This window comes from Salarias fasciatus, chromosome 15 (genome assembly GCF_902148845.1).
Source record: "Salarias fasciatus chromosome 15, fSalaFa1.1, whole genome shotgun sequence".
NCBI classification, from domain to species: domain Eukaryota; kingdom Metazoa; phylum Chordata; class Actinopteri; order Blenniiformes; family Blenniidae; genus Salarias; species Salarias fasciatus.
This window is the reverse complement of record NC_043759.1, coordinates 6739375-6756769: the sequence shown is the minus strand read 5'-3', so window position 1 is coordinate 6756769 and position 17395 is coordinate 6739375. Positions and strand designations below refer to the sequence as shown.

At 43.6% G+C, this 17395-nt stretch overlaps 1 protein-coding gene across 1 annotated transcript in view; it reads left to right on the top strand.

The window, feature by feature from the left end:
- The window catches only part of cfap61 (cilia and flagella associated protein 61), a 47487-nt gene that overhangs the window by 21939 nt on the left and 8153 nt on the right, over positions 1–17395 (top strand). The window contains exons 15-18 of the mRNA XM_030110789.1: positions 5253–5380; positions 13692–13784; positions 15117–15285; positions 15429–15606. Coding sequence (XP_029966649.1) covers positions 5253–5380; positions 13692–13784; positions 15117–15285; positions 15429–15606 — 568 coding nt within the window. The remainder of the gene's footprint in view (positions 1–5252; positions 5381–13691; positions 13785–15116; positions 15286–15428; positions 15607–17395) is intronic.

Here is a 17395-nt window from a genome sequence, read left to right as displayed (position 1 = left end):
CTCATGGAAGTTATTTGAATATCACCTATTTTTTTCTCCCCTCTTTATTAAAGTAGCTATAACTTTATGCTTTATATATGCAGCCATTCAAACTGATTTACACTATATTCCCAAAAATATTTGCTCACCAGCCTTAACTCACATATGAACTTCAGTGCCATCCCATTGATAACCCACTGGGTTCAATATGATGTCGGTCCACCTTTTGCAGCTACTACAGCTTCAACTCTTCTGGGAAGGCTGTCCACAAGGTCGAGGAGTGTGTTTATATGAATTTTTGACCATTCTTCCGAAAGCGCATTGGTGAGGTCACACACCGATGCTGGTCGAGAAGGCCTGGCTCTCAGTCCCCGCTCTAATTCATCCCCAAGGTGTTCTGTCGGGTTCAGGTCAGGACTCTGTGCAGGCCGGTCAAGTTCATCCACACCAGACTCTGCCATCCATGTCTTTATGGACCTTCTTTGTGCGCTTGGCACAATGCAGTCTGAAACGTACTGCAGTTGGTGATGTGTGGCTTGGATGCAGCTGCTCTGCCATGGAAACCCATTCCACGAAGCTCTCTGCGAACTGTACTTGGGCTGATCTGAAGGCCACATGAAGTTTGGAGCTCTGCAGCACTTGACTGTGCAGAAAGTCGGCGACCTCTCTGCAGTATGCGCCTCAGCATCCGCTGACCCCTCTCCGTCAATTTACATGACCTTCCACTTCGTGGCTGAGTTGCTGTTGTTCCCAAACTCTTCCATTTTCTTATAACGCCGACAGTTAACTGTGGAATATTTAGGAGCCAGGAAATTTCACGACTGGATTTGCTTCACAGGTGGCTTCCTATGGCAGTTCCACGCTGGAATTCACTGAGCTGCTGAGGGCGGCCCATTCTTCACAAATGTTTGTCAAAAAGTCTGCATGCCTGGATGCTTGGTTTTATACACCTGTGGCCAGGCCTCATGATTACAACACCTGATTTGTATCGGTGAGCAAATACTCTTTTGGTAATATGGTGTATTCACAATAACAAAAACAGTACAGTTGGCAATGCTGCTTCATTTGGTTTTTTTTGTCCAAGCTTTCCTTATTATCAACTCATTCCAGAGATGTCTAAACATATTCAAAATAAAGATGCACACAAAAAGAGAAACATTTTTACAAATTTTTTCAAAGTAAAAAAAATCTATATACAATTTACACACACCCATCTCAACATGTACACTCATTTCATACACACATATGTAAGTGAACATATTGGAAAAGGGATCGGAAGCAGAAAAAGTTATTCACTCCTCCTTTTTCCCCAATATTTAATAATTAAATCTTATAGTTGTCCTGCTTCCTGAACTCATCCTGAATGACCCGACATGTTAAAATCAATGGATAAATGTTTAGTTTGTAAATTCAGCTCACATTTAGGGTGCTCATCCAAACTCAACTACGGTAAAAAAAATTTTTTTACCCAAAATGCTTGCATTTTTCTTACTTTTCCATAATGTGGAATTAGCAACATTTATTTCCTGTAATAAATTAGAGGCTTTCATTCGATTTAGTTGATTCCTGCAGCACATCACTTTGTGACATATATAAAACACCCAACTTAGCGCTGACGGGTATCTGATATATCAAGTATTACCCTTTATAAAAGACAGTTAATGTCTGAATTCTTCCCGATCGACCTCATATCTCTAAATGAACCACTGAATGTTTACAGGTGTTTATTCTGTCGTTTCAGCTCACATTAAACTGAATAATTTGAATATTGTTTACCTCTTTTTAAGTGCTTTTGATCCTCCACTCGTTTCTCAAAAGCAACCTACTATGTTCTACGACTCTTTGTTCTTTGATATGGAGGAAATGGCCAGAAACCGCCTGCATGTTGTTTTGAAAATACTTGAAAATGCATTAATTGTACATTCAATTACCAAAGAGTAATGGGATGCTAAATTGTGTCTGTGGGCTGTGTGTATGCTTGGAAAAATAGCTACGTAAAAGCTCCTTTTTTTCCCTACCTGTACAGTTGAACATGGCGTCGGAGCCTCTCTGTGCATGTGACAGATGTTAGACACTCATGGAAGTTATTTGAATATCACCTATTTTTTTCTCCCCTCTTTATTAAAGTAGCTATAACTTTATGCTTTATATATGCAGCCATTCAAACTGATCTACACTATATTCCCAAAAATATTTGCTCACCAGCCTTAACTCACATATGAACTTCAGTGCCATCCCATTGATAACCCACTGGGTTCAATATGATGTTGGTCCACCTTTTGCAGCTACGACAGCTTCAACTCTTCTGGGAAGGCTGTCCACAAGGTCGAGGAGTGTGTTTATATGAATTTTTGACCATTCTTCCGAAAGCGCATTGGTGAGGTCACACACCGATGCTGGTCGAGAAGGCCTGGCTCTCAGTCCCCGCTCTAATTCATCCCCAAGGTGTTCTGTCGGGTTCAGGTCAGGACTCTGTGCAGGCCGGTCAAGTTCATCCACACCAGACTCTGCCATCCATGTCTTTATGGACCTTCTTTGTGCACTGGTGCACAGATTCCTCCTCCACCAAATTCCACACTTGGCACAATGCAGTCCGAAACGTACTGCAGTTGGTGATGTGTGGCTTGGATGCAGCTGCTCTGCCATGGAAACCCATTCCACGAAGCTCTCTGCGAACTGTACTTGGGCTGATCTGAAGGCCACATGAAGTTTGGAGCTCTGCAGCACTTGACTGTGCAGAAAGTCTGCGACCTCTCTGCAGTATGCGCCTCAGCATCCGCTGACCCCTCTCCGTCAGTTTACATGACCTTCCACTTCGTGGCTGAGTTGCTGTTGTTCCCAAACTCTTCCATTTTCTTATAACGCCGACAGTTAACTGTGGAATATTTAGGAGCCAGGAAATTTCACGACTGGATTTGTTTCACAGGTGGCTTCCTATGGCAGTTCCACGCTGGAATTCACTGAGCTGCTGAGGGCGGCCCATTCTTCACAAATGTTTGTCAAACAGTCTGCATGCCTGGGTGCTTGGTTTTATACACCTGTGGCCAGGCCTCATGATTACAACACCTGATTTGTATCGGTGAGCAAATACTCTTTTGGTAATATGGTGTATTCACAATAACAAAAACAGTACAGTTGGCAATGCTGCTTTTGTTTTTTTGTCCAAGCTTTCCTTATCATCAACTCATTCCAGAGATGTCTAAACATATTCAAAATAAAGATGCACACAAAAAGAGAAACAGTTTTACAAATTTTTACAAAGAAAAAAAATCTATATACAATTTACACACACCCATCTCAACATGTACACTCATTTCATACACACATATGTAAGTGAACATATTGGAAAAGGGATCGGAAGCAGAAAAACTTATTCACTCCTCCTTGTTCCCCAATATTTAATAATTAAATCTTATAGTTGTCCTGCTTCCTGAACTCATCCTGAATGACCCGACATGTTAAAATCAATGGATAAATGTTTAGTTTGTAAATTCAGCTCACATTTAGGGTGCTCATCCAAACTCAACTAAATTTTGTTTTTTACCCAAAATGGTTGCATTTTTCTTACTTTTAGATAATGTGGAATTAGCAACATTTATTTCCTGAAATAACAAGGAGGCTTTCATTCAGTTTAGTCGATTCCTGCAGCACATCACTTTGTGACGTATATAAAGCTCCCAACTTATAGCGCTGACGGGTATCTGATATATCAAGTATTACCCTTTATAAAAGACAGTTAATGGCTGAATCCTTCCCGATCGACCTCATATCTCTAAATGAACCACTGAATGTTTACAGGTTTCAGCTCACAATATACTAAATAATTTCAATATTTTCACTTAGTTTTAAATGCTATTAATCCTCCACCTGTTTCTGAAAAGCAACCTACTATTTTCTACGGCTCTTTGTTCTCTGATATGGAGGAGATGGCCAGAAATCACCTGCATGTTGTTTTGAAGGTACTTGAAAATGCATTAATTGTACATTCGGTTATCAGAGTGTAATGGGATGTTAAATTGTGACTATAGGCTGTGTGTATGCTTGGAAAAATAGCTAAAAGCTCCTTTATTTCCTACCCGTATAGTTGAACCCTGCATCGGAGCCTCCCCGTGCATGTGACAGATGTTAGGCACTCATGGAAATTATTTGAATATCACACAAAGGTTAATTCCACCCTTGGGTTTCCCCCCTTATTTTTGCTCAGTGCTGTTTTCATCCAACAAGGTGCATTGTGGGGCCAATCTGCCTAATTATAGAAAATTAAGGAGACATTAGCCACGTCAGATCTCAGTGAGCGGGCCACAGACGATCGGCGTTGGAGGAACTGAGGGGAAATTAGAGCTCCTAATGCCTTTGGGATGCTTTGGTAATTATTGCCGTGAAGTGTCAGGTCACATATTCGATCCCTGTGTTTCCGTCTCGCCTTTTTGAAGCTGGCGTTTTTTAAATATTTCTCCAATCGTGCTTATTTATGTTGTTTGAATGCAACAAATTCCGTATATCACTCTGATTCCAGCTGATTGTGGGTGGAGATGACAGCAGGACACACCCACTTGTTTTTGGAGGAAGCCCGTTTATCAAAAACTTGAAAATTTTGAAAAAGACAACCAGTGCAGATACTGTGCTTGACCCTTTCTCCATCAACGTGTGGAAACATGAAGGTCTCTGTCGTCTACACAGAAATGGAGTTGGTGCATTTTTGAAAACTTCTGTTTTCCCTCGTTTCCATGGAGACAGCGATGTTTTACTGGTTTTTGGTGGCTCTGAACACTGTTGTCGTGTAAACGGATACCCAAAACAGTAATTTTATGTTTTCACTGGAAAATGTTGCGTAAATGCGGCCTAAATCAACCACAAATGGGTGGATGAATAACTGGGGTATTTTTTCTAATCAGATGCCCTCAGACTCATTTTGAATCCCCTCTTTCAGACATTTTTTTTTTTTCAAGTCCTGATTTTCTGAAAACCCTGTTAAAAACGGCCGGTGTCTTTCATTAGGTGTTACTCAGCGAAGGTGTTGTCGATGCTTTACGGCCTCCTGTGAACGTTACAGATGATAAAGGATCTCTCCTGAAAGCTGAGGCTCCTGTCTCAGGCTGTGAAAATCCAAAAAAAAGGAGAAATGACCGTGCTTTTAGCGCGGCTTGTAATTAATGGTACATGCATTTGCGGAGTGATTTAATTTGCAGGAAATGGCATCAGGTGATTTGTCTCCAGCGTCGTCATTAATCCAGTGAATGTGACTGACCGTTGTCTCTCTCCGGCTCTTTCAGGCGCCGTTCGCTCTCAGCCTCATCAGCAGAAAGTTAACTTTGGAGCCAAAGGTCAGCGTTAATGCCAGCATCGTGGTGGTGGGGGCTTCAGACACGGGCTTATCCTTCCTGGAGGCGCTTTGTTTCTGGTGAGTCAAAGGCGTCAGTGTAATCCTCGTCCTGGACGTACAGTACAGGGCGTACACGCCGCATCATTTGTATGAATCTGCAGCACCTCGGCAGGATTATCTTCCCTGAGGCCCCGGGGCAAAAAATTTGCTCGGGCGCCTATTAAGCCCCCTCACACAGACCTCTCACCATCTGTGTGTTGTGTATGCACCTTATCATCTCCCAGCTCCCATCGAGAACACACAGCGCACGCCTCAGGGCGGCTCGATAATCTGCACAGAAACTCACTTCAATTAAACTTTCGGTCCGAGTTTTCTGTGCATCATTTAGTGTAAAAGCATCAGTCTGTTGTTAACCCTGGAGTGAGTGGGTTTTTTTTTGTCATCTCAAATCTACAAATATTATGATTTCTCACTCAGTAATAAGTAACATATCACTGCAATCTCACTTCTTTTGGCAGTAAAATATTAGAAGAATTATATTCATTCTTTTTTTTGTTGTTGTAGGTGAAAACTGAGCTGAAAAACTGCTCTAACGGCCCGAACGCACTGGACGCGGAAGCGCCGCGCGCGGTAGCGCCGCGCACTGCGCTTCTGATCGCCTCCCATGTTAACCTATCTAACCGGCCGCACCGAACGCGCAGTGGAGCGCCGCGCGCGCCGCGGCTCGCGCTCTGCAGCGCGCCCGCTCCGCTTCGTTCTATTTTTCACGCGAGCCGCGAGCGCCGGGAGCGCCATGTGTCAAGCTGGATCAAGCAGATCGGACCAGACAGGAAGTCGGAAACAGAAAAGGCAAGAGAATCCGGTCAATTTTCAAAATATAACAAATTAAATAACGATTAGTTACGGACGGTGTTGCTCGTCCGTCTATAATTTGTCACTTGGGTCTAATCACAAGACAGATGGACACACAAACAGACAAAAGCATGTACGCACCCAAACACACACACACACACACACACACACACACACACACACACACACACACACACACACACACACACACACACACACACACACACACAGCGACAGACATTCACGTGATGCAGAAAAAAAGAGGACAGGAGGAGAAAAAGTCTCTCCACAGGTCACCAGAACACACACATCCATACTGGCAGAGCGAGACAGAGGGAACAGGGAACAAACGTGAAAACCGAGAGCTGACGGAGCGAGCCGAGTGCAGCCGATGTGTGACCAGCGCGGAGAGCGCAGGCGCCTCCAGTGCGAACAGCCAAGCGCCGGCGCGGAGACGCGCGCGGCGCGCGCGGCGCCTCCGCTACGCTTCCGCGTCCAGTGCGTTCCCGGCGTTACGCTATTAGCATTAGCATTATCAGAGGCCCTGCTTTTTTTTCTACTTGAAAAAGTTGTTGCATAAACAAGGCCTGAAAAAAGTCAAAGTCAGTCTACAGTTAATATTTAGCACGGTGTGTTGAGACTCAACTTCTTCCATTAACCTCCTGAAAGCTTTGCCTTCACCCCAGTGGAAGCAGGTTTTGGGCTATCGTCTCACACCGAGCTGGATGCCAGCGTTTCTGGGCAAATTATGTGAAACAGGCCTTATATCCTGTATCTATAAAATACTGGAGTTGAATGGGATTTGTTTTGTTTGTTTTTTTTATCTTTTCTTGACTAAGAAACCATTTTCTAACCAGATGTCTTTTCACTGCACTGTTAGAAACCTTTAGTGTACTTCAGCCTCTGTTTCAGGAAGGGGGTCTGCTCTCTGTTGGCTCTGTAGCACCAACTAGCGATGATGGACTGCATGACGGTTAAGCGTTGAGGTATAACCCACTCCCGTTTCGTTTAATCGCACGCATCTGTAGTTCAGAGTGTCATTGTGATCTCGACCTGCTGCTGAATGGAGCAGCAGATTCACGCCACATGTGGTTGAAGCAAAGGAAAGCCCCCCCCCATGAAGAGTGCAGGGCTGGGGCAGTAGCTGCAATCCACATCTGGCAGCTGTTCAGAGCGATCACGTCTGTCACTGATGTGTCTGAGTAATCCCCAACCTGACGAGAGTCGCCGCACGCCAGAATCTCCTCTCCCTTTTCCTTTATCGAATTTTACTCCAGGAATCCAGCCCCTGGAAATGTCACTTGACTCTGGGGCGGACAGCTCAGCTCGCGCGTTCGCCTGCGTCCTCGCCTTTGTGAGATTAACTGCTCCGGCGAATAATAAGAGGTGCGGGGCTGCTGATTCTGAGCCGGGCGATAGCTGCCAGGCAACCGGGGTTGTTGCTCCGTGAGGGCGAGGGCGAGGGAGCGCACGGAGCCGACGAGGCTGGCACGGCGGCGGCGCGCGCAGCTGTCTGCGGCCTGGCGTGCGGCAGGGCCAGCCCCGGCCCCCTTTAATTAGCCACTCCACTGTTTCCCCTGTCAGGGATCTGCAGCAGCGATCTGTGTTTGCTGTCACTAATGAGTTGACTAATGAGGCAGTTAGTGTCCGCCGAACTAATGGCGAGGCGGCCGCGCATTCACAGGGTGAAAGATGGGTCAGTTTCGGCCTGCTGGGGCCCCCCTTATCAGCCCTGCCCAAATGTCCGCCCCCCCCTCCCCCTCGCCCATCCACCCCGACACTGATTTCCTTGTGCTCATTGAATCCAGCCCAGCAGCGCCAGTGTAACCTCCACCCCCCGCCCCCTTCCCAGCCCGTTTACCGAGCGGGGAGAGGGTCAGACAGATAAAGAGCTCTGCGGAGGCCCGGCCCTCCGCTCGCCGCGGTCAGGCTGCAGGGTCACGGCGGCCGTCTGTCACCGGCTGATAACGCGGCAAATCCGGGGCTGCTGATGCGGTCGCGGCCAGACACCAATAACGGGCCCCAGCGCTTCTGTGCTGCGACATTAATCCATCAACTGGCACAGATTACCAGCGAAGTTCCGCTGCCGTCATTGTCTGATTGTTGTTGTTGTGGTTATTATTCGATGTCCGTGTCAAAAAAAATCAGGGATCAAACCAGTGATGACACAAAGCAAAGATATGAATAACTGTGTGCCATTATAGCTGCAAGTTTAATCTATTTATCAGATCAAAGTTATAGTTTTTTTCCATTTTGAAGATGACCAGAGCTACAGACAGCACTATTAATAGTCATGAGACCCTGTTTACGTGATGTTTCAAGTGAAAACATTATTTTTGCTTTTTCGTTTCAGAACAGCTTTGCGTTTATACGACAACATTTTTGAGAATGACGCCTGTTTACAGCAAAACAACAGAGAGGCTGAAAACGATGCAGTTAGCATGCAGAGCCACTAGTTGGCACTGTTGTTTGCTTTTGTAATGAAACCATACACATTCGCAGACAACGATGTGCTGTAAACATTAACACAAACATTTGACTGTCAACTCTAAAACTTCCAAGTCCAGGAGTCATGACACATGTTAGCGTATCACAGAAGATGCATTTTCCTCCGTTTCCATGGTGATGGAGTCGGAGGATTTTCAAAAAGTTGCATTTTCAATTACTCTGAGCGTCGTTGTCATGCAAACCTACACTCAAAATATAACAAAAACGTCACCTTTTCACCTGGAACAGGGCCCCAGGCTGTTGGAGCTTGTTCAATGCCTCATATTGATTTTCAGTTTTTGGATCAGTTGTAGTGTGGTCAGGACTCCTTCCTCAGAGTGAGGAGCTCAGGTGTGTGTGGAGTTTGCATGTTCTCCCTCCGTGCCCATGGCTTCTCTCTAACTACACCCCCCCCCCCCCCCCCCCCCCCTCCCCCCACAGCCCAAGGAACAAGCTTTTCATTCCAATTAGTTCTTGGTGGCTGGCTGCAACATTTTTCTGTCATCGGCCAGTTTAGACACAGATGGATAGATGGATGAATGAATTTTGAATTCCCTGGCACTGATGAGCCTAAAAAGTGAAGGGTGTAGAATAAAGTAAATCTAAATTGGTTCATTAGACTTTCAAAAATATATATTTTTTCTTTATTTCATATATTTGTTCCCATTATTTTAATGTTTACCAGTTTAAATGTTTCAAATTCACGTTTCCATGAAAACTGAGACACTTTGAACCTTTAAACTAACCCAGAATCTCATCATGACAACCAACCCAGTCTCGTAGTGACCCGTATCTGGTTTATTAAAATTACAAGTTAGTATCATCGTACCATACAGAAAAGTGAATGAAGCACCACAACGTCATCAGAGTTTCCAACAGTGAGAACAAATCACGTGGAAATCTTGGTGGCATCTCTTTGTTGACTTTATAATACAAGTAGACAACAATCAAACAGTCCATGTTGGGGATTTTTTTTTTTTCCCAGTAATATTAGGACATTAAAGAAGCACATGGGGAAGTCAGTGAGAAGTCAAAGTAGGCTATCACAGTTATCTTTAAACCTAATAAGCTCTTGCAATACAAGCAGCTTTTCCTCTCTCTTCTGTTAGTTCACATACAGTATATCTCCTCACTGTATTTTTCCAGGGGTGCAAACAGTCACTGATACACAACAACAGTCCCGCTATAATCAGTTTACCAGCATTTTGGTGTCTGGCGCTGCGAGTGTGTGCCGCTGGGCGTTAATTTAGCAGGAAGCCGAGATAAGGAGAGAGCAGGAGGTGATCAGAGTGTCGCCGCGATAAGGCCGGATGCTGCGAGGTACACGCACCGCCATTCACCGAGCGTAGGAGCCCAGGGCTGCTGTTATCGGCCGCGTAATGTCCTGTAGGCCGCAACAAAGGAGGCCATTTGCATCACAAGAGATGGGCTCATATTGGCAGGAGTCGGTAGGAGGGCTGCTGAGGATTTTTCATGCTCAGGAAGCACAGATGCATCAGCGGGCTGGAGAACTTCCACCGGACGCTGCTTCCAGCGTGGATTCAGCATTTAACAGCACGGCTTCATTATTGTAATGTATTAAAACCTATCTGTGAATCCAGTTTAAATCCAGTGAAAAATGCAACAAACGCACCGCCCAATCTCCCCCGCTGTTGTTATGGAGAGGAGCGTCTGCAGCTCGTCTGAAGATCTGGCGCTGCATAGCCCACATTTAAAATACAAGTCAACAAAACAACCAGTGTCCAACAACAACAGAACAACAGAAGCTTTATAATGAGCACGGCGGCCTCCAGAGAGTCGAGACTCCAGCCCGTATGCTCCTGGGACTTGGTGGTTTTAGAGTTGCCGATCAATAATAGTATTAACAGTCCATACAAATGAATTCTTCACAAAAACAACCAGCAGCGCCAAGTAGTGGCCCAACATGCTAACTTTTTAATGTTTCTACTCTTTCAGTGTAAACTGACACCATGTGAACGTGAAACTTTAATGAAATGAAAACGCAAAAATGATGCATTTTCACTTGAAGCCTTGTCTTGTAAACAAGGTCTGAAACACAGGAACATCAGTGTTTTGATAAGGACATCATGTATCAGTCTATTTTCAATAATATCACTTACAAATATAGAAGAATCATTTGTTTTATGTTCATCCAGTATTGTAGAAGGATGTAAAGATGTCACTGTTTAAATTATGATACGAGTAGTTATAGCATTCCTCTGTCTTTATCTCTGCCAAGGAGGTTATGTAATCACTTCGGTTTGTTGGTTTGTTGGTTGGTTTGTTGGCAACACTACGGAAAAAGTTATGGACGGAAAGTTCATGAAACTTTGTGAAAGGTGGGTCTTGGGCTAACTGAGAATCCATTAAATTTTGGTGATAATCCGGATCACTGTCTGGATCCAGGATTTTTTTATTGTTGTTGGTGACTGATTTGAGCTGCCAAATTCTAGTTTCATATCAAATCAATTAACCCTTTATTGAGCATTTGACCGTATTTGGTCATGGCTGAGGGGGGAAGGAGTCATGGAGGAGGACCGAAGACAAACATTCACAAAACCCCAAAAATCACTCAAAGTCCAAAAAACAAACAAAACAAAAAAACATCCAAAGAGAAGCAAACCAAGGAATGCACAGATCTGTTGCAGCAGAGAGGGCAGGGATGCAGGGAAAAGATACTCCCAGACCGCCATGCAGGAGCTCAGCATGAAGCTCCCACTATGATACTGACTGATGGGACACACTGGAACTCTCACAGAAGAAATGGCTTAGAGACACGAGCAGGAGACAAGACGATTCGAAAACCTGAACACGGCCAGGGAACCCCTCATGAGCCCAGAGCACCAGGCGGCGGCAATGAATAATCAGGCGCAGGTGATCGACATCAGGGCAGGAAACAGCAATCAGACATGAGGAGGGGAAGCTGCAGAGCCTGAAACCAGAGATGTTAGAAACACCACAAGCACAGACAGGACTAAACAGGACCATGACATATTCAGTCATTTCTGCATCACTATAACACCAGTATGGTTAACTTGTTTGCTTTATTAATATATCTCCACTGCCAGGTAGTCCTTTATCTTATAAGACATTTTATCCGCATTTTCAACAAGAAGTGGTGATATATCTGTGATTTATGCAACTTTGCAAGATACGTTTGTATAATTGAATGGAAATGTGAATTTAAGAAGTTAAAAAAACTGTAGAAATAATTTTCAGAAACTTGAAGTTAGAATATTCCAATTATTCAGACGCATTTTGGAGAGTGCCCCATTGAAGGTAAATGTCAGGGTGAACGGCAGAAGTGTGGTGAATCTAACCTCCCTGGAGCGCGACTGAAAACGTTAGCTGGTAATTTATGATCAAATAGTTGCAAAACTTCACTTTCAGAATACAGAAACTTGAATTTTTAAGAAAATCTATGCAAACAACTGAATGAACAGTTTCAGTCACGCGTATGCATAAATCAAGGTCGGAGCATTCTAAACTATTGGCAAATCTCCTATACGTGCACATATTGCACGTGTTCTCGGGTCTGTCAACACCTGTGCCGCTAGTTGCTTTCACTCTCATCGACACACTTGTGCACAGAAGAAAAGCGAAGGGGCTCAAGTGAAAGCCTCCTCTCCTGCTCCTGTGGAACAGCTGCGGACACTTAAATCTCCGACCTTGTTGCCTTCTGGCTGAAAATTACAGCCAAAAGCAAAGTTCAACTACAAAGCAACTCCACTGAAAGAAAAACAGAGGATACTTTTTATTTGCAAGAACTCCTGTCGCCACTTCACTCCTTTTTCAAGAAGAAGTAAATGAACATATTGTATGAGATATTTCAGAGCTAGTAAATTACAGATTTACAGTAACCTGCATGGTGCTGACAGGGATTGACTCTCCCAAAGAAATGCTCCAAGAAATGCATGCAAACAGTCTCAAAGAGACAAAAACTACAATGAAAAATATGCAAGTTATGATTCCATTAAATATATATATTCAGCAAAACAGAGCTGTTAGAGCACAATGCATGACATAAATACAAAAAAACCTACAAGAGGCACTGAGTTCTATTGAAAAGGAAAACAAAAGACCAGAAAACTGTTGAAATTGACTAAATAAAGACAAAATTTCATCAGAAAAAGAAGCAATGCAAAGACATGCAATGCTGCAAGAAATGCATGAAACAATCACAAACACAACTGAGAGGAGAAAAATAGACTGTTGATAAATCAAGACTAAAATATATTTCCATTCAAAATTACAGAATAATTCTGTTTTGACCAACCTCCCTGACATAAAGACATAAAGACCTGCAAGAGGCATTAACAGTCAGTTTTCATTTTATGACCTTATCTCAAAGTTTTTACTTTCTTCTCCTTTTTATACCTTTTTTTTTTATCAATTTGTTTTAATGTTTTTCATAATCCTAATCTCCTTGTTTTAATGCATGTCCCTGTAGAGCACTGTGAACTGCCCTGTGTGTGATGTTCAGTGGACTCTGGTCTTCAGGACTCTGAACGCCTCACAGCTTTTCTCAGTTTGTTCGACACTTAACAATTTTCCAGTTGTTTTTTTTTTTTTTTTTGTTTTTTTTTTACCAACCCGAAGACATCCGCTTGTCCAGCAAGTATGCAGCAATTTGCTAATAGTTTGATTCAGGCATGTACAATCAGAAATCTTCCCGTCCCCAGTCCTTGATCTCACGAGGCGTCTCAGAATTTCTCTTCTCGGCTTCTATTATTCTCAATAAGAATCTTATTTGCAATCACTGATATCTAAAGAGTGCAAAAGCTGCGTGTGTGTGTGTGTGTGCATATCAATCGGCGGTTCCATCTTCCTTATTTTCATCCTCATGTCTGATATCAGCCCGGCTTCTCTAAATACTTTTACACATCTGTGGACAAAGAAAATACTTGCGGCAGAAATTGAAGTCCTTCTGAGCAGAAAACATTCCTCTTACCCCGTGAGCTGTGTGTGTCGGCTGCATTATGCGGAAAAGCCACTCATGCTAGTTTTTTTTTTTCTTAATCTCCCCCCACTGCTGTTTGTTCTCTGGCAGCCCTCACCTGAGGTTCAACAGCCTGACCCTCGTCTCGACTCACGGTTTCCCCGGCGACTGCCGCCACGAGGACGCCGGCTTTCTGTCCACAAGGTGAGCGGATGGAAATCATATCAGGCGTGGAAATGAAAAAATTCATGTTGTGGCATTTCACATCCGCCCAGCGCTGCAGGTGTATTTAAAGCATGCCCGATTATCTGAGTTTAAGTTGTACTGGAAGACAATTTAGTCGCAAATATGTCCAGTCTGCTGTGGAGCTCTGCGGTGAATGATGAGTGTTCTGAAGAAAAATCAGTTCCAGATTAGGTTTTTAAAAGCGTGATCAGTATTACCGTAGATGGGCACGGTTGAGGTATTTGTGCCATGGATAGAAGACCCAAAATGCCGAAACAGTCAAAAAAGAAACGGGCGTCTCGCACAAATAATTAACAAACAAACAAATAATTGACAAGGCTGAATCAAAACCCAAAGGGGAAAACAGAGAATGAAGGACAAGCGAGGAAAAACTGGTGAGGAGAAAATGACGATGTGGACGATGTGCACATCTACAGAATGAGTCAGGAGAGAACAGTGAAAGCTGATCAGGGAAACTAAAGGAGCACAGAGGACATGAGGGTTTGGAAAACCAGGAAGAAGAGATGAAGGGAGAGAAAGTGTACAGCAGGGGTGTCAAACATAAGGCCCCTGGGCCAAAACAGCCCGCATGAGACTCCGATCTGGTCCCAGAAACCAGCCAGTCAACTGAAAATACTGCAGAGGAACCAGAAACGTGATCAGAACAAGAAGATCTGAAGCACATCAGAAGCAATGAGGACAGCAGCAGGACCGTCACAGTTTGACTTCCTCTGTTCTCTACGTCAAGAATCAATGAAGAAAAAACCCTGAAACAACCAACAATGTAACCAATAATCTGACACCTGCAATCATGTTATGATTTTGACTTTTTTCAATGCAATAAAATCAATAATGCAATAGAGATGATAGGATGTTTGATCAATTGAGTAATAATATTTTGCCGGTAACGTCAGAACATGATTGAAACAGCGTCAAAAAGTCTTTCCAAAATGCCACATCTTCAGCCAGTAATGGAATAAAAGATAAACAGGGCTGCATTTCTCCAAAATTAAAGCAAGTCGTTTCAAATTTGTTCTTGAAAAATGAGGACAGTGGATTGAAAAGTCATCATATTTATTCATTTAACACTGAATCATGGTCGTAAAATAAACATTTGAGATTTCATTATATTATTGGTTTCATGACATTCAGAATGGTCAAAATTCTAATTGTTCAGTCATTGTTTGCCACAGTCCCAGAAACAGTTTTCTGGGTCACATTTCGAGGACAGAGCTTGGTACGAGGTCGACATCAGCGTCTGAGTCTGATTGAACTAAATATTGTTTTTTGTTTTCTTGTGCTCCGCCACAGTCACGCCTACAGCAGCAGAGACCTCGCTCTCATGCCTGTCCGCCTTCACGCCCGCGTGGTGACCGGGAAGGTTGTGGCCATCAGGAGAAAGTCCAGATACGTCCTGGTGTCCGGCGGGGAGAAGGTGCCGTACGACCACCTCATCCTCTGCACCGGCCTCCAGTACAGGGTGAGGCTGTCTGATCCGTCTGAGCTCATTTTTCAAAGCGAGTCGCCCACCTGTGGTCTGAACTGTTCACAATCGGAGCCACTGTTTGAGATGCAGACTACAATATTTGCCGGATCTGTTGGTACGTGGTGTGTTTGCTGTAGGCGCCTTGTCCCACTGGAGTAGACCTGAGCCAGCCAATCACAAACAGCCAGCCGCCGGCCTCGGCGACCCGCGGCAGACACCCCGCGCCCGCGCCCTCCAACCTCTTCACCCTCAACCACCTCCATGACTGTGTGGCTGCCCGCCGCTGGCTGTCTGCCAACTTTGTGGAGCTGGAGGGTAAATGAACACACACACACACACACACACACACACACACACACACACACACACACACACACACACACACACACACACACAGAAGTTGGTGAAATGAATCTGTGGTAGCGTGTCATTACTCAGCCAGTCATCACTGAAGTGCCCCGCTATAATTAGCAGCTAATTAGCTGCAGAGAAATCTTTCATCTCTGTGAATCAGGTCGGCCTCTTCCATCCATTTTCCATTATCATATCACTTTCTAAGTGCCGGGCTTTTCAGAGCCGGGCAAAATACACAGTGTCATTAAGCGAAATTAATCTGCTCTCTGAAGGAATTGTGCGGCGGTCTGGAGTGCAGCTTTCCTACATGCTAATTAGCCGATCCTAGTCATAAAGAAAAGCCATTAATGCATGTAAATTGCAGTGGCAGACCTCTGCAGATACCATGTTTATTTCCATATTTTAATTATAAAAGCACAAGGAAAAGGAAAGCCTATGTAAATTCTGCTGTTCTTGATATTGTGTGTCGCCTCTGCCTCAGCAGTGAAGAATATATTTCTTGATCAAAAACCTGAAAGAAACATAAAACACTTGTAGTTTTCACTTGAAAATAATGTTGTATAAACAGGGCATAATAACTGAGTTTTCGTATTATAATGAAAGTGGAAAGAGGCCAACAAGTCAGCCTCATGATATATTGTTTCTGTCCCTTGTTTCCTTTACATCTTGCAGCTTCTCATCCACACATATTGAACAATTGCACTTTCTTTTTGTTTTCTTTTATTGCAATCTGCTCGCTTGCTTCATCACAGAAGTACAACATAGAAAAAGTGTATTCATAAAGGCTGTGTTAAACGGAATTTCCCGTTTCCCAAAGTCAGACTGTTTGCAGCGTGATGACTTTTACTATACATTATTTGGAGTTTGGAACTTTGAACGCAGTGTTTCTCACTTCGGTTGCATGTTTCAGTTCTGACTTGGATTTATTTATGATAAGTACTGAATCGTTTAAATCAGTATGGCGTCTGCTTGTTCAAGCAGTAGTAGTAGTAGTAGTTGACTCAGCTCAACTTCTTTAAACGAATCAAGCAAATAACATAAATGTAACACGTGGGAGCAAAAAGTAGGAATGAATGAACATCAGGAAACTGATTAATTCCTGCAGTCAAAATTTAAACTTATTGGAACCAAATGATGACAACCTTAATATGAAGCCAATTTTAATCAAACTTTCTGGTGAAAAGTACAGTGAAATGTAGCAAAAACTGTTAGATTCTGCAAGTTTTTAAAAACTCCCCCTGACCACATGGCTTTGAGGCTAATGCTAGTTAGCTTGCTACCATGGCAGCATCTCCAATATCTCAGCTCAGTTTTGGCCCACAGGCCTTATGTTTGACACCCCTGATTTAGACTCTAATAAATTAAGTTAGTTTTACCGTTCTGATGGTTTGTGTTCTTACATTTACTAATCCACATCAGTAAAACAGACCCAACACCAGTTAAAGTGGATATAGAAGATTTATTAGGAATACTTCTGCTGAAGTGTCTTAATTGGCTTCTTGTTGGAAAGTTTTCTTTCCTTAGACAAGGATCTGAGGAGAGATGGTGTCATGCAATATGCCAGAGCTTAAAAAAAAATGAATAAAATCCATATTTCTAACCTACGGACTGACTTCAGCTTGAGTTTCCCCTCATTCAGCACCATGGACAGAGATCTTGAACTGCTACCAGTCATGCGATGTGCATGAAAATTCACAGGCGTAAAGAGGTGCCCTCCCATTGTACAGATGGCGTATAGTCTGTCTGGTTT